Source organism: Thalassophryne amazonica, chromosome 22 (assembly GCF_902500255.1).
Source record: "Thalassophryne amazonica chromosome 22, fThaAma1.1, whole genome shotgun sequence".
NCBI classification, from domain to species: Eukaryota; Metazoa; Chordata; class Actinopteri; order Batrachoidiformes; family Batrachoididae; genus Thalassophryne; species Thalassophryne amazonica.
The window spans coordinates 4,824,583-4,842,701 of record NC_047124.1 but is presented as its reverse complement, the minus strand read 5'-3'; the positions used below and the strand labels follow the sequence as shown (position 1 = coordinate 4,842,701).

At 40.9% G+C, this 18,119-nt stretch overlaps 1 protein-coding gene across 1 annotated transcript in view; it reads right to left on the bottom strand.

The window, feature by feature from the left end:
• Nucleotides 1-1,124: 1,124 nt before the first annotated feature.
• The window catches only part of dyrk2 (dual-specificity tyrosine-(Y)-phosphorylation regulated kinase 2), a 30,866-nt gene continuing 13,871 nt past the window's right edge, over nucleotides 1,125-18,119 (bottom strand). The window contains exons 4-8 of the mRNA XM_034163914.1: nucleotides 10,253-10,586; nucleotides 9,599-9,762; nucleotides 8,778-9,167; nucleotides 8,606-8,696; nucleotides 1,125-7,849 (exon numbers count right to left, since the gene is read on the bottom strand). Of these exons, the coding sequence (XP_034019805.1) occupies nucleotides 7,200-7,849; nucleotides 8,606-8,696; nucleotides 8,778-9,167; nucleotides 9,599-9,762; nucleotides 10,253-10,586 (1,629 nt within the window). The 3' untranslated portion in view covers nucleotides 1,125-7,199. The remainder of the gene's footprint in view (nucleotides 7,850-8,605; nucleotides 8,697-8,777; nucleotides 9,168-9,598; nucleotides 9,763-10,252; nucleotides 10,587-18,119) is intronic.

The following is an 18,119-nucleotide window of genomic DNA, read 5'->3' as shown; positions in this document are numbered from 1 at the left end:
ACGAGACGGCAATTTGCCACCACCAAAACGAAAAAACTGACAAGAAAAGTCATAAACACCACGAAAGAGATTACCAAATTTAAAAAAGTGCAAGCAGTTATTATAATTAAAAAAAATAACTACTCATTTTTATGAAATATGAAAATAAGTACAAGAAATAAACACAATATTTGTTTCAACATGTATTAAACTATTAGGAGTAAACAGAAATATAACTAAAGTTACAACATTTTTAAAAAAAATATTTGTAAAAATTGTAATATTTTTAAAAAATACTTAAAATTAAGTGAATAAGTTATTACAAAATATCTATCAGAAAATATTCATATATTTCCAAAAATATGCTTATACATCTTTTTACAAATAAACTTTTTATCAAGTTCTTTCAGTTAGATCGATCAGATATGGATCTCCATGTTGATTTGGCACAGGCTAATAACATAAAGTTTTTATAAAATAAGAAAATACTTAAAATCACACAGTCACTTCAAAAGTAAAAGTGTGTTTTTGTTAGAAACTAGAATTTTATTTCATGGAATAAGAAAAAGCAAATAAAACATATTAAAATAAAAATATAAACTATAAATGCATCTTTACAACCTATAAAAAATTAGTACTTACAAAAATGTTGCAAAAATACTAAAATATTAATACAAATTCTAATACTAACTTGTAAAATTTGACATGTACAAAATGTTAGAAAATAAAAATTTGTATTTACTCAAAACTATAATTTTGTAAAATATCACTTAATATGCATTTGTATTTTAAAAACTAGTGTTAATAGGTAATGTGGAGCAACTACAGCTCAGGTGACATTACAGGTTGTGAACTGAAGAAAGCTCCGCCCACTGTGGATGCAGCCCAATGATACAGATAATTGCTGAGTCATTGTTCAGCAGCTCTGAGGACACGCTGACTCACCTGCACATATCATCAACTCAGCATTATGATGCACCACTGAGGGTTTAGCCTCATGGTGCTTTCTATCATTAGCTACTACATCCTTCTTGCTAACTGAATATGTACGACCGCTGGGCCAATCACATGCTGGTCCTCGTTACGGTGGTAAAACTAATTACTGTCTTAATGGGTTGTGTGAAAAAGGAGCGAATCAGAGCAAGAGGTGAACAATAAAATGCTTTATTAATGTTCTTCCAACCATAATAAAATTTTTAACAAAGGCTCACTAGAAAAGTGTCGACTCATGTTTGTGTACAGCAGATACAGTACTTCGTAAAACCAGTGGGCGTGGCATAGCAGCGCAATTAACGCCCGACTTTAAAACAGCTTTCCACATTATGTACAGGTAAAAATCATTTAAAAAAAAATCAGCTGGCAAACATCACAGAAATACAGTGTCGCATCATGCCAACAAGCTAGCAGGCTAGTCAGGCTCCCGCCAACACTTTATACAATGCTTCTTGATTGGTACTCGTGGACCGTATGCCCGAAGGAACCAAAGAAATTGTCTGTTGGCTCATATGCGTCGCTCATTCATTTGCCACATTACATTTCAGGGAAGGCTCGCCTCAAACTGCGAAAAACAGTGTGGCGCCCTCTAGTGGCACAATCTTCTTCAACATAAAGTTAAAAATGACATGTTCTGTGCACTTCCTCTTAAATGATTTCTGCTATCCAATTAGCCCTTTTCAGATATGCAACCAATAGCATTGCAGCATTACCTAGCATCTAAACGTGGCTCTGTAATCACGTTAGCCTAGCATAACGGATTTGCACCATGTCATGTACTAATGCTGTGTTCGATTACGTTCGGTGTTTCCGATGTCTGATCTAAATGCATCCCAGTGCATCTGCTTGGGAAAAAGACATTGAGCTCCTTTCTGCAACATTTTTGTTCTCCCTGTGACCTACCGCCGTACTGGGAGCTACACCAAGATCCACAACTGAAGTCAGGACTTGTCAGATACATTTACTGAATAAACCCAACGTAAACACTACATACAAGTTAAAATGAACAAAAAGCTTATTCTGTTTATCAGCGACCTCGGCCTTCATGGATCCTGCCTGAGTTGTGGACTTGGAATTCTGATGTGAATGGAACTTCGACAGCACTTTTCCAAGTCAGAACTCTTTTTTTTCCCCAGAGTTCCTAATGCAATCAAACGCAGCATTAACTAGATGGCGGTTTGGGTAAAAACAAATACACTACAAATGCATCCCTTCAATCAACTGTTCATATAAAGGAACTAAAAGCTAGTTAGCTTGTCCCAGTTGCTACAATAGTTTGCCATGCCAGCTACTTTGTCTAGTTAACATGTAGCTTGCTTCAACCTAGTTTGTTGAGCTCTTCTGCAAGTAAATAACGTGTGGTTATTATAGTGTTTATCCAATACTATCCTTCATATTAGTTAGCCATTTTACTTATCTGCACAAAACACGATAGAATTCACCTTGCTAATCCACACTTTAAGCAGGTAGTGTCACATGGTGTGTTTTTTTAACATGACAGAGTGAATCTTTAAGGAAACTGACAGTGCAAAGTGCAGGTCTGAAAAGGCCTAATGTTCCTCTATGCACGTACACTTTGCTTTCCATCTTACTTTCTATCCGACCGTCTGTTTCAGCAGCTAGCTCAGAGCTAGCTTTGTAAAGGAATGCACTTTGGTAGAATCAACCAAATGCCCTGGGTGTTAGACACAACATTGACAACATTAACAATAACAGAGCTAGCTGAGGTACAAATATAAAAAAAGGTGGTGGGGAAAGCTTTTAACAACAATAATACCTATGGTAGCAGCTAACATGAGCGCTTCTGCAGGAGCGCAACACAACTGTAGCTTGCAGGTAAAAACTTTCTGAAGGCTACTAGCAGAAAGCTAGTATTAGCTTCACCATAAAGCAAACTGTAGGAGCTCGCGGCTGCACACCAGCGGACAATTTGCTAGTGTTAGCTTAGCCCTGCTGTCTGTAGGCACCACCTGCCTCGTCTCCAGGCAACAGTTGGCTGATATGTTTGTACATTGTGCAGCCGGGTTACACAACACGCCTCATCCCAACGGCGCACAAACACAGAGACATCTGCATGCTAGCGCTAATCGAGCCAAAAGCTTCAGTTGGTGACGGTGCATCGCACCACTCTGTAAACATCGGTTAACGTTAGAAACTTAAGCTGTGTTCATGACATCTCATAAAGTCTGGAGACCCAACCTCAGGAGAAAAAAGGTTCTTGTGGCGTCACACTGTGTAGATGTGAAACGGGTTTGACAAACGGAATATTCTTGTTGCTCTCAGAGGTTGGGAGACAGAGGTCAGAGGTCATGGATTCAACTGTGGCATTTTTATTGGAGAAGACCAAAAGTAAATCATCATGCAGAGTCTTTATGACATCATAATGAGTTGCACCAAAATGTATTTGTGTGCGTGCTGGGAGGGCGTGTCATGGAACGAGATACTGAAGGCACAAAGTTACAACTCTCAGCACGTCGAACCAAAACAAACAAACAAATCATTACAAAAATCAATAAAAACATCCTCCTGTATAATGTCTGACACAGTGGGGAAGGGGGGGCAGAGCTTTCCCTGAGGTGGGCGGAGCCTGTAGTGTCTGTGTTTTCATAATAGCTTCGTTATCCCGTGTGCTACAGTACACACGGTTTGTCGTCTTGCTCCTCCTCCCAGAGTGAAGTCACACACTGTGGGCAGAGCCAGAGATGTGTATGTTGTGTGTTTGTGAGGGAACAAGCATAAGAACGTGTCATAAAGTCAACATTCATACTGCTACATGTAATAACCTGACACACACACACACACACACACACACACACACACATATTCAAGTATTACTGTATAAACAGCACATCATCGTAAATATTAATAAATATTAAAGTCTAGAAAATAAATAAAAATCAACTTATCCCCACCAACATTAGTAATCAATTCACCAATACTGATCTTTTGATCATCGTATTTAACTAGTCTGAGTCTACTTCTAATAAATATTACAGATTTTTTTTTAATCAGGGAGAAAATAACTGGTACAAATGACAAATTTTTAAGAGTCAAAATAAGAGTGCTCTTGATTTAACAATTATCTCCACCAAAGAGGTCACATTTTAAACATGGTTCTGTCAAAAAGCACAATGACGAGGACAAGCAGAATAAAAATAACAATAATAATAATAATAATAATAATAATAATTCAAGAGGGCTCAAGAATATTTTGTTTTTGGTTTTAACTATGTAACTTTGCAATACATTGGTAACATCCAGCTATTTTCAATAAATTGCATTCAAATCGACAAGATCAATTTTTTCTATGTCAATAGTTATCCACCATTTCCAAGCCACGCCCACTTGCCCTTAATTAGTGTTATTGCTCCCATTCTAATTATTTGCATTCTTCTTCATTTTGTTAAATGAATCATTAATTCAAGAGCACAAATGCAACAACTTTGCACAAATATTCATCCAAATAGTTTTTTGTGTGTGTGTGTGTCAGAACCCGGCCACATCTAAAGGTTGCAGAGTGAAATACCTCAATTATTAACTATTAAATGTAGTTAATAGATGCTAGCAAGCACTTGGCACTCAAAACTATTACTGCTGATCCTGGTCCAGAAGGTGCACAGAAATTCCAACCAAACAGAAACGTGGCAAATCGCAAAATATAAAGTATAGGGAATAACAGACTTCAAATCCAGGGATGCTGCAGATACTGATCAACAAAAACTGAACTGTAAACAAATGTAGCTGCAGCACCAACAGGTTCAAAACTTTGAATGTTCCAACTCCAATAAAAAATGAAAACGAAAGACACGTCAAAATATGTTATAACAGATGTGCTCCGGGCCACTGGAGGGACCAATGAGCTCATTTTGAGTTTACAGCAACTTCAATAAAACTTGCAGGAAGACAAAGTTAAGCCGTACACGTGATTATCATCTTTGGTAGAATTTCTTGAAGGCAGGAAAGTCATAAGAATCTAGATGAAGAAAATATACCGATTCTAAACAAGTTCCTTATTCCCTCTAGTGGTCTGGAGTACGTGCATTTGCTTTTTGTAGTTTTTCTTGCTTTGCAGAGCATTCCTTTAAATGTTTTCATGGGTGCCTATGACTCTCACACATTAAGACTTTCATATTCCGAGTTACACATCAGCATCAAATGCTGCTGGTAGCTACGTCTTCGAGGCCTATGCTGGCATGAGCACTCACTCAAACTGGGAACCAACAAAACGCTAGGCAGCAGCGCCATCTAATGGAATCAGCTAAAAATTTCAATCGATAACGGCACACATCAGAGACACCAATCACAACCAATTCCTTGCTTCACCTGATGCGCACAAATAACAAACACATGCAAAAATAACATATGACATAATTAAAGTGAAGTTTCAAAGTTGTGAACTATGTTGTTTAGAGTGCGATGAAACGCAATTTACAGACCTCAAACTGCAGGTTTTTAAATTTGAACCTTTCAAACACGCCAAACAGGCTAAAGAGTGCTTTATCGAGCCTTAATATACAATCATGTGGTCGAGCCCTGATGATCAAAACAAATGTTATTCTGTCTTTTAGAAGATGTTTATTACTTCTGAAAGGACACTAAATTTAATGAGCTAATAGTCTGAGTGACAACTAATATTGTCCAAAACATAAAAAAAAAATACTGAGATCAGGTTAAGTTAAACTCAGGTTATCAGACGCACTGATTATCCGGTGATAGTTTGCTGGGATTGGGGTTGTAGATGTCAACTTTGGTTAACATAGCTCATTTTATTGTCCTTACAATAAATATTAAAGAACGCAATCCATAAAATAACATATCATAAATGCTGCTAAACATTCAGAAGTAGTTATAAAACATTTAAAAGCTCTAAAATCAGCGGAGTTGAAAACATTTGTCATTCTGTTTGTGCTTTGTAAGGCTGGGCAGTGGCGTGAGCTAGCAGGCTATGGCTAAAGGGTAAGGCTAGCCAACAGGCTGTCAAAAAGGCAAACGACGAGCCAACTGCAACTAGTTGACTATCTTAAAAATGTGATAGGCAAAATGCTAGTCAGTTAAAAAATGCAAATGTGTAGCAAAATGACACCTTAACAGAAGCAAACTGATGGCAAGATGTAGCTAGCTATACAAAGCAGAACAACTACTAGCTAAAACATTAGCCAGCTAACAGGTTGTTAGGGCAAGTAAGAGCAAAAGTTTCAGATCATAATTAATTCAATGTAATCAAAGTGACTAGTGGATTACTTTATGGGTTTAAGTCATTCAGTGATGATTAGCGCAGCATCAAACTTTATGATGCTGCAGACTTTGAAACCAGCACAAAAATGACACCTCCAAAGACGAGGCGGCTGTCACATTAGTTCCTCTGTCACATAATTTAATTGCTGTAGTTTAGCTCTATGGCTACACTTGCTTAGCTGCCGGCTATGCAAATAATGTGTTCTGCAACTATGTGCTCACTTGGTACTAAAATAATTTAATATTGATGCTAAAAGGGGTTTTTTTGTAAGCCGATTCTTTTCACACTGAAAACACAAATGCCACTGCACACCATTCAAAAAGGTCAAATCTTTGTATTTCAAGGAATTTTTTTTCTTTTCGGTGAACTGCCAATCTGACCAATAGGTTGACCTACTTTGACCATATATATATATATATATATATACATATATATAAACTGTGAATTAAGGTTCACAAAACTAGTGAACTAGTCATATGAAAGATGGAAAAGCAAGAGATATTTTTTTATTTTTTGCAGCTGTAACTAATTACTCCAAATTACAACCTAAAAATTAGGAGGAAACTACGTGACTAATTCTGCCACACAGTCACTCAGTCAGGTAGAACCTTGTAACACTTAGGCTGGGATTTGTTTTTGGTGTGTGGTAATTAAAAACTAGTTCAGCTCGTTAAAAACAAAGCAGGCTTGTTCCCTGGGTCAGCACCATGTGGTTGTTGTTGTGTTTGAAGCTACATGCTGTGTGTCTGGATTGTCTGAGCAGAGCTTGAACGCACCACAAACTGAGCTCAGCTCACCCCAGCTTGACCAGTCTGCACATTTTAAAACACATTAACAGTAGTTCGTGATGAACTTTAATGTCCTGAACGCACCCCAACGCTGTGACAACCAACGAGAAAAAAAAAAAAGTTCTTCAGACATGGACGTGCTTTCGTCAGGTCCACGTGTTTTCTCCTGAACTCTTGTCTCAGCCAGCGGGGTGCGTTCACTCTCAGCTCACCAGCTTGGGTAAGACTGTCCTAGACTGGATGTTCCCATTGGCATCAGTGATGGCTGCTAAGTTAGTCCTGGTTTTGGAGGAGGAGGAGGTTGTGGTGGCCGTGGCAAGCTTGGAGATGGAGGTGATGGCACCATCTGTGCCAGCGTGTACCCGTTTGGATGATGACAAAGAGGGCTTCTCTCCTGTGGTTGTTCCCGCTGGTGGTTTGGGAAGCCGCCTCCTCAGCCACGGATGCCGCAGGGCTTGGCTCGGCGTCATTCTGACTGCCGGATCCCATTCCAGACACTGTTTCAGAAACTCCAGGAAGAGCGGATCATCGCAGCCCTTCAGTGCAGTGTTCCAATCCCTGCTTGCCGGCGGGCCTCGTAGCTTCCCGCGTCGCGAGCGACCACCAACAAGCACAGTTCCGCCATCAGGTAGTGTTTTGACAGTGCAGTACCGCGGGTAGCCTTTAGACGATACAAAGTTTTTGGCTCTCTTTGAGGCATCAAGCAGCTTCTGACTCGGCATGCCAAGAAGTTCAATGATGCAGGCCAGCTGATCTGCTTCATCCTCACCGGGTAACAGCGGGTAACCAGTCAGCAGCTCGGCCAGGATGCAACCCAGGGACCACATGTCGATCGGCATCCCGTACCTGGATCCTAGAGGGCAGAGGAAAGCCAGCCCAAACCAATCAAACAAATACATCAGCAATGAATGGAGCTGGATCAAACCATAGTCCTGGTTTTTGTGTTAAAGAGCAGAAATGAGCAGAGATGCCATGGACTGATACAGGTTTTCACTCCAATTAGGTAGAATTAGCAGTTCTTCCCCATAACTTAGCTCATGGAATGCTTGGTTGGAATGAAAACCTGCCCTCTGATGTCCTGTCTGGAGGTTAATAAATACAAATTCTGAATTTTCCATCCTTGTGGTTCATAATTGAGAACTGGTTGTGAAAATGTTAGCGGTGCCGTGACAATACCACCCCCCAATTGGGGGCATCCTGTAGGATACCCATTCCAAGGGTTGGGCAAGGTGAGGGCACCTCAAATTAAAGCTGCTAAATGTCCACATACCCTACACAACGCACAATTCCAACACATGCCAAAGGAACCGGAAAGGAACCTGGATCATAAAGGTAAGAAGAGGATTGGAGTGTTGAACTATAGCTGTGGAATAAGATGACACATCATTCCTGTAAAGGTTGCTAAGTGTTGTTCAAAGTTATCTTTCAACTAGCGACGCATTAACTCAAGGTAGAAGGGCAAAATTTTAATTATGGTACCAATATGCGCCCACTGTTTTGTAATGTAAACTTTAAAATATAACCTCCAAATTGTCTTCTGAGACTCTGTCGTGGTGGACACCTGTTGTCTGTCCAGTCAACAGCTACTTGTGGCTTTGTGTGTTCTTACCCAGAACGACCTCTGGTGCTCGGTAGAACCTGGACTGGATGTAGGTGTAAACCCTCTGATGTTCATAGCAGCTGGAACCAAAGTCTATGACCTGAGAATGAGGAGGAATCTGCGGTTACTCTGTTTCAGTGCGGACAAACATTAGCAAGGGGGGGAACTTGCATGTTCGTACCTTGATGCCACTGCGTCCCTGCTGTTTAAGTAAAATATTCTCGGGCTTCAGGTCACAGTGGATGATGCGGTTTTTGTGGAGCGAGTCCAAACACTGCAGGATGGAGTGGGCAAACTTCCTGACCAGCGGGAGGCTGAAGCCCTGGAACTTGTTCTTCTTGATGAGCTCGTACAGGTTCATGCTGAGCAGCTCAAAGGTCACGCAGATGTGGTTTCGAAACGTGAAGTTCTCCAGCATGTGGATGATGTTCATGCTCGAGTCCTTGTCCTGCTTTCTCAGGTGCTCCAGTATGCGGATCTCCTCCGCCGCCTGCCGGTGGAAGCGCTTCTCGTTGCGAACCATTTTCAGTGCGACGTGAGTCTGCGTCTTATGGTCGAAGGCTTTCACCACCTGGAGGAGCAGGAGGAGGAGCAAAAGAACGCGCTGAACAAATCTACCACCAACTTTAAGTCATTTGTAACAATGCTAACATTACTGTTAATAACATAACCGCTAACACAGTTAAATAAATCAAGGCATTACATTCACCAGCCTTAAGCATCGACCCAAAGTGAGGCAATAACTCCCACAGTAGGGACTTCTGTCAGAGTAACAATTGGGTGGAAAATGTTTCTTGTTAACATCTGGCCAAAACCTGCACGAAAAGTTTGTACAGACGATGTGGGGCCATTTTTCCAGCAGAAACAGCCCACATGTTTGTCAGTAACACCGCCTGTATGCTGCTGTGAGATAACGCTAACGCTACAAGGCGAAAATCGCCAATATTTTGTTACTCTGATTGTTTGTAATAAGCGAGGAATCAATATTTTAAAGATTATTACCTGCCCAAAACTGCCTTTGCCGATGACCTTCAAGACTTCGTAACGATAGGCGATGTGGTCATGAGGAACATGTATGTAGGATCCCTGATCATCATCGTAGCCTCCATTATTGGCTCCGCCCATGACTCCGGCTCTCTTCTTGGCAAGTGGACCAACAAAATACACTGGAGAAAGAAAACAGTTTAAACTACCACTCAGACAATCCCTTTTTTAAAAATATCCTTGGATGAAAGGCATCACTGAAGTACTGATGCCGCACAACCATATGATTGTCTCCGGCTTCTACGATTGGCTTAGAGTGACTGATCATTTCGAGGGAAGGTGAAAACTACAGCCAAGATGTTGACTTTTCAGAAAATGGTCAAGCAAAGCCTCTGTGACATTCCGTCACTTAATTATTAATAGAAATATTACAAAAGTTTAATCTGGATGCGCTGGTGCATCCTTGGACTCCAGAGGGTTGGACAACAACTAAAACACGTCTTGTATGACACATGATACATCTCAATCAGTCAGCTTGTCATCTTGTTCTCAGATGGAGAACTGTTTTCCCCGTTTTGTCCCAGAACCAATTTCCAGGGATTTTCAAATATGTGCATGTCTTTTGAGACCATCACTGTGATGTCTTAAAGATTCTCTATTTTTAACACTCACCTTCAGGGTAGCTGAAAATCTCGTGGTGCTCATATAACGACATTTTGGACATGAACTGTTTCATGGCCTGCTCGGGGGTTAGGGAGGTAGGCTTTGGCTTGCCATCTGTCATCTTGTTGGAAGCTGTACTGCTCTGGCGGTAGTGGGTGGGGTCTGAGGCAGATGACTGGTGCTCTGGCTGCGGCAGGCCAGACCGTTTGGAGGTGAGCGGAGCTAGGCCGTTGGGCTGAGATGTCAACACCGAATGCTTGTTGGAGTTCTCCTCATCCGGGTGGGTAATGCGGCCCTGCGCCTGCAACTGGACGGCGTCCGACATTACAGCTTTAGAACCTCCCTGATTCAAAAGAAACAGCAGGAAATGTAGTTATATTTCCCTTGTTACTAAGAAAAAATAAACAAACAAAGCAAACATGCTTTTTTGTTGATTGGATTATTATTAAGTTCACTCAAACATTACTGAATATAATCATGAAACCCTGTGAGCAGACTGTTTCTAAGCTGGAATTGGAAATAAATTTTTTGAGTCTCCGTCGGGGATGTTTATTGCTTACTGTATTAAATTTTGTTTTTATGTCATTTATTTTAAATTATTTCACTTTTTATTAACTTGTGACAGTGTGGTTATTTTGTGAAGCATTTTGTTTTTGTTAAAGGCTATATAAATAAAATTATTATTGATAATCCATTTAAAAAAATAAATTATTGAATATTCCACAGTCATTCGCCGCTCACACGCTTGCTTTGTCGTGTTGTCAGGTTCCTCTCAGTCACAACTCTGCAGCCAAAGGCAGCATGCACAAATTTCACTGAGGTCAAAGTATAAAAAAAAGAACTTTTGGCATGCGGCAGATCCCCACATGTCACTGTGCGTATCGGTTGCTACACACCAGGTTAACGTAAAATTTGAAGCAGCGGTGTCCAGAAATACATTTGTCTTTGTGATGCACCCACAGCTGTAAACGCTATTCAATAGAAAACTATGCATATGTTAAAGACAGAAGCTGTGATTAAAGACAACTTTCTGGAATTCCTAACGTCAAAGGCAGCATGGAATCGCTGACATTCCAAATATCAGTGACATTAGTCAGGGTGTGAGGGCGTGTGCTTTTGAACAGCCCGTTTCCTAGCAACAGTAATGATGGCAAGACAACATCTCAAACCCTGCTACAATATAAATAATGGTTAATGTATGGTTTCATTTCATTTGGCCTCTACTGGTGGTTTGCTCTCACTGCGGTATTGTATCACTTCCTGTTCCGGAGCACAGCGGTGTTTTGCTGTATCTGTTAGCTTTTTAATCTGCGCAGTTAGATTGATCTAGTTAACTAGATAACGATTTGTTTCACAGTGTAATCTTCACGTGCCTTAACTAAAGCACTCCCTATGCTGAATCACCTCTAAATTATTTACACATTATTTACTTAGTGTGTTTTTAGGAATCCGCTAGCTTAGCGCAGCTACTAGCTCTTAGCCGGTTTAGCATGGCGGCTTTTCCTGTCTCTCCCGCACTTTTCTGCTCTGGGTGTGAAATGTTTAGTTATTCCTCGGCCTCCTTTAGCAGTAATGGTACTTGTAATAAGTGTAGCTTATTCGTAGCTTTGGAGGCCAGGCTGGGCGAATTGGAGACTCAGCTCCGCACCTTGGAAAATCCTACAGCTAGCCAGGCCCCTGTAGTTGGTGTGGACCAAGGTAGCTTAGCCGCCGTTAGTTCCCCTCCAGCAGATCCCGAGCAGCCGGGAAAGCAGGCTGACTGGGTGACTGTGAGGAGGAAGCGTAGTCCTAAACAGAAGCCCCGTGTACACCGCCAACCCGTTCACATCTCTAACCGTTTTTCCCCACTTGGCGACACACCCGCCGAGGAACAAACTCTGGTTATTGGCGACTCTGTTTTGAGAAATGTGAAGTTAGTGACACCAGCAACCATAGTCAATTGTCTTCCAGGGGCCAGAGCAGGCGACACTGAAGGAAATTTGAAACTGCTGGCTAAGGCTAAGCGTAAATTTGGTAAGATTGTAATTCACGTCGGCAGTAATGACACCCGGTTACGCCAATCGGAAGGTCACTAAAATGAACATTGAATCGGTGTGTAACTTTGCAAAAACAATGTCAGACTCTGTAGTTTTCTCTGGGCCCCTCCCCAGTCGGACCGGGAGTGACATGTTTAGCTGCATGTTCTCCCTGAATTGCTGGCTGTCTGAGTGGTGTCCAAAAATGAGGTGGGCTTCATAGATAATTGGCAAAGCTTCTGGGGAAAACCTGGTCTTGTTAGGAGAGACGGCATCCATCCCACTTTGGATGGAGCAGCTATCATTTCTAGAAATCTGGCTAATTTCTTAAATCCTCCAAACCGTGACTATCAGGGTTGGGACCAGGAAGCAGAGCTGTAGTCTTACACACCTCTCTGCAGCTTCTCTCCCCCGCCATCCCCTCATTACCCCATCCCCGTAGAGACGGTGCATGCTCACCAGACCACCAATAACCAGCAAATATCTATTTAAGCATAAAATTCAAAAGAAAAATAATATAGCACCTTCAACTGCACCACAGACTAAAACAGTTAAATGTGGTCTATTAAACATTAGATCTCTCTCTTCGAAGTCCCTGTTAGTAAATGATATAATAATTGATCAACATATTGATTTATTCTGCCTTACAGAAACCTGGTTACAGCAGGATGAATATGTTAGTTTAAATGAGTCAACACCCCCGAGTCACATTAACTGCCAGAACGCTCGCAGCACGGGCCGAGGCGGAGGATTAGCAGCAATCTTCCACTCCAGCTTATTAATTAAAGCTTATTAATTAATCAAAAACCTAGACAGAGCTTTAATTCATTTGAAAGCTTGTCTCTTAGTCTTTTCCATCCAAATTGGAAGTCCCAAAAACCAGTTTTATTTGTTATTATCTATCGTCCACCTGGTCGTTACTATGAGTTTCTCTGTGAATTTTCAGACCTTCTGTCTGACTTAGTGCTTAGCTCAGATAAGATACTTATAGGGGCGATTTTAACATCCACACAGATGCTGAGAATGACAGCCTCAACACTGCATTTAATCTATTATTAGACTCTATTGGCTTTGCTCAAAAAGTAAATGAGTCCACCCACCACTTTATCATATCTTAGATCTTGTTTTGACTTATGGTATGGAAATAGAAGACTTAACAGTATTCCTGAAAGCTCCCTTCTGTCTGATCATTTTTTAATAACATTTACATTTACCCCTGATGGACTACCCTGCAGTGGGGAATAAGTTTCAGTACACTAGAAGTCTTTCAGAAAGCGCTGTAACTAGGTTTAAGGGATATGATTCCTTCTTTATGTTCTCTAATGTCATATACCAACACAGAGCAGAGTAGCTACCTAAACTCTGTAAGGGAGTTAGAGTATCTCGTCAATAGTTTTACATCCTCATTGAAGACAACTTGGATGCTGTAGCTCCTCTGAAAAAGAGAGCTTTAAATCAGAAGTGTCTGACTCCGTGGTATAACTCACAAACTCGTAGCTTAAAGCAGATAACCCGTAAGTTGGAGAGGAAATGGCGTCTCACTAATTTAGAAGATCTTCACTTAGCCTGGAAAAAGAGTTTGTTGCTCTATAAAAAAAGCCCTCCGTAAAGCTAGGACATCTTTCTACTCATCACTAATTGAAGAAATAAGAAACAACCCCAGTTCTCTTCAGCACTGTAGCCAGGCTGACAAAGAGTCAGAGCTCTATTGAGCTGAGTATTCATTAACTTTAACTAGTAATGACTTCATGACTTTCTTTGCTAACAAAATTTTGACTATTAGAGAAAAAATTACTCATAATCATCCCAAAGATGTATCGTTATCTTTGGCTGCTTTCAGTGATGCCGGTATTTGGTTAGACTCTTTCTCTCCGATTGTTCTGTTTGGAGTTATTTCATTAGTTACTTCATCCAAACCATCAACATGTTTATTAGACCCCATTCCTGCCAGGCTGCTCAAGGAAGTCCTACCATTATTTAATGCTTCAAATCTTAAATATGATCAACTTAATCTTTGTTAGTTGGCTATGTACCACAGGCTTTTAAGGTGGCAGTAATTAAACCATTACTTAAAAAGCCATCACTTGACCCAGCTATCTTAGCTAATTATAGGCCAATCTCCAACCTTCCTTTTCTCTCAAAGATTCTTGAGAGGGTAGTTGTAAAACAGCTAACTGATCACCTGCAGAGGAATGGTCTATTTGAAGAGGTTCAGTCAGGTTTTAGAATTCATCATAGTACAGAAACAGCATTAGTGAAGGTTACAATGATCTTCTTATGGCTTCGGACAGTGGACTTATCTCTGTGCTTGTTCTGTTGGACCTCAGTGCTGCTTTTGATACTGTTGACCATAAAATTCTATTACAGAGATTAGAGCATGTCATAGTATTAAGGGCACTGCGCTGCGGTGGTTTGAATCATATTTGTCTAATAGATTACAGTTTGTTCATGTAAATGGGGAATCTTCTTCACGGACTAAAGTTAATTATGGAGTTCCACAAGGTTCTGTGCTAGGACCAATTTTATTCACTTTATACATGCTTCCCTTAGGCAGTATTATTAGACGGTATTGCTTAATTTTCATTGTTACGCAGATGATACCCAGCTTTATCTATCCATGAAACCAGAGGACACACACCAATTAGCTAAACGGCAGGATTGTCTTACAGACATAAAGACATGGATGACCTCTAATTTCCTGCTTTTAAACTCAGATAAAACTGAAGTTATTGTACTTGCCCACAAATCTTAGAAGCATGGTCTCTAACCAGATCTTTACTCTGGATGGCATTTCCCTGACCTCTAGTAATACTGTGAGAAATCTTGGAGTCATTTTGATCAGGATATGTACATTCAAAGCGCATATTAAACAAATATGTAGGACTGCCTTTTTGCATTTACGCAATATCTCTAAAATCAGAAAGGTCTTGTCCTCAGAGTGATGCTGAAAAACTAATTCATGCATTTATTTCCTCTAGGCTGGACTATTTGTAATTCATTATTATCAGGTTTGTCCTAAAAGTTCCCTAAAAAGCCTTCAGTTGATTCAAAATGCTGCAGCTAGAGTACTGACGGGGACTAGCAGGAGAGAGCATATCTCACCCCGTGTTGGCCTCTCTTCATTGGCTTCCTGTTATTCTAGAATAGAATTTAAAATTCTTCTTCTTACTTATAAGGTTTTGAATAATCAGGTCCCATCTTATCTTAGGGACCTCGTAGTACCATATTACCCCATTAGAGCGCTTCGCTCTCAGACTGCAGGCTTACTTGTAGTTCCTAGGGGTTGTAAGAGTAGAATGGGAGGCAGAGCCTTCAGCTTGCAGGCTCCTCTCCTGTGGAACCGAGCTCCCAATTCAGATCAGGGAGACAGATACCCTCTCTACTTTTAAGATTAGGCTTAAAAACTTTCCTTTTCGCTAAGGCTTATAGTAAGGGCTGGATCAGGTGACCCTGGACTATCCCTTGGTTATGCTGCTTTAGACGTAGACTGTGGGGGGTTTCCCATGATGCACTGTTTCTTCTCTTTTGCTCTGTATGCACCACTCCGCATTTAATCATTAGTGATCAATCTCTGCCCCCTTCCACAGCAGGTCTTTTTCCTGGTTCTTTCCCTCGTCCCAGCCAGTCTCAGCAGAAGACTGCCCCTCCTGAGCCTGGTTCTGCTGGAGGGTTTCTTCCTGTTAAAAGGGAGTTTTTCCTTCCCACTGTAGCCAGGTGCTTGCTCACAGGGGGTCGTTTTGACCGTTGGGGTTTTTCATAATTATTGTGTGGCCTTGCCTTACAATATAAAGCGCCTTGGGGCAACTGTTTGTTGTGATTTGGCGCTATATAAAAAAAGGTTGATTGATTGATTGATTGATTGCTTTCCTCTTATGAAGCACTTTCCTAGTGTTTTCTGCTGCACATCATTTATTTTCAGCACGCACAAGCACCGTGAGTACCAGTTACGTGCATGCCTGTTGATAGTGTCATGTGAACACTGGTCAGTTGTTTGACAGCTGACCAATGCATGTCATATAAATAAATTTATTTATTTATTTATTATTTATTTATTCACAGTCAAATCTACCTACGGGTACAAATAAAGTCACCTGAACCTGACACGTTTTCAGTGTGCACAGCAAAACCATCATCCTTCACTTCAGAGCCGAGAACTCCACATCAAGACATTTAATATTCTTGACAAAACGAGCATTAAAAGAAAAGCACTTTAGCGTCAGTGCACAGCGCAGTGTGAAGATTATCGATTTAAATCACAGCTTTCTGCTGTTACATAATCACACAAAGCCACATCGCGGTTTAGCGTCAAAGTGGATTAAGTGTGCAGCCAAGATGGATCAGATCCTAACAGCGCGTTCTCTGCATTTACAACTTTTTCACTGTTTTAACTGCTTATTTTGACTGATTGTACAGAAAGAAGACAGATGGGGTGTCTGCTTCAGCGCTGCCGTGGCAACAGGCACACCTGGCTCCATTCAGATAACAGAGGTGCATTCGGTTTCACTCGCTAATGTGCGCACAAACACACATACACACACATGCATTTATCTCTTTGTGAGGACTCATTTCCAAGAAGCATTTCTAATCCTAAAATCCAAATCCTGCACAATACAGCTACACCTCTAAACCTGGATTTAATTTGAAGGCGAACCACACAGACAAGTCTGCACCCTGCAGCCTTGCACAGTGCAGATAGCTCGATTCGTCTTTTCTCCTTGCTACACCGTCAAACTGTCCCTCACAACGACTCTTTCATGTGGCCGTGCGCCCAGTTCAAAGACCTGCTGTGCACCATCAATAATTGCGCGTTCCTTGGATTCTGACCAACAGGGAGACTGCAGGACATAAAAAAGGAAGTGAATAAGGCAACAACACAGCCGCGACTGTTGTTGTCTGCAACAACAACGCCATCCCAGAGTATCGAGTTAGCAAACGTTTTTCCCCATGTTTTTCCCCCACGTCATGACAACTTTAGAATCTTTTCATGAATACACGAGCTCATGTTTTCACCCACAACTTTTGTTTGTAGTTAGACTTACTCAAAAATCTTGCTTCAGATTCACAGTGTTTATATCGCACAATAAAATATGACCAGGTATCTCAAGAACCTGCCTTACGACATCACAAAGACTTACACACAGAGTTTCCTGGTGATGTCAACAAGACCTACAGACCGGTCAGTTGGCAGAAGCGATAAATCCAGCAGTAAACCTTCAGATTAATAATGTTTTGAGTTATTAAATGTTACTTAAACATAAATGATTTGAAAAGCACAGCTTGATTTTTGCAAAAGACACCATGGAGTTCAGTGACCTTTGACCTAGCAGAAAAGCAGGATAATAACTGTAATAATGAAAAACATCTGAATTGGTCCTAAAAGTACTTAAAACACTGTGATAAAAACAACAAAAACTTTGACATCCTGGAGGCAAGAGAGAAAGCAAATCCTGCATCTCACCCATTATTCGCTGTGTGTGTGTGTGTGTGTGCGTGAGTGTTGTGCATACATCTTTTGTGTCAGCCCTATAAACCAATCAGCTGTTTAAAGCACAGGCGGCTATTATTAGCCGTGTAGCTACTGCTGGCTGTTCCACAGAGCGGCCGCTAACAGCAGCTAGCCGCCTGAACCCAGAAGACTGACATTGTAATCAGACGTGTGACATATTCTATCCATATTAAGGATAAATAATTAGTTCAAATATAAAATTTCAAGAAGTAGATTTTTGTGTGAGCAGATTCGCCCATCAGACAACTTCTGCTGCCACAGATATTAAGAACAACCACAAACAGCTTGAACAATGTTGTTGGTGCACTGCTGCTTGACAATACAAAAAATTTAAAATGTTCATTTGGTCTTTGTG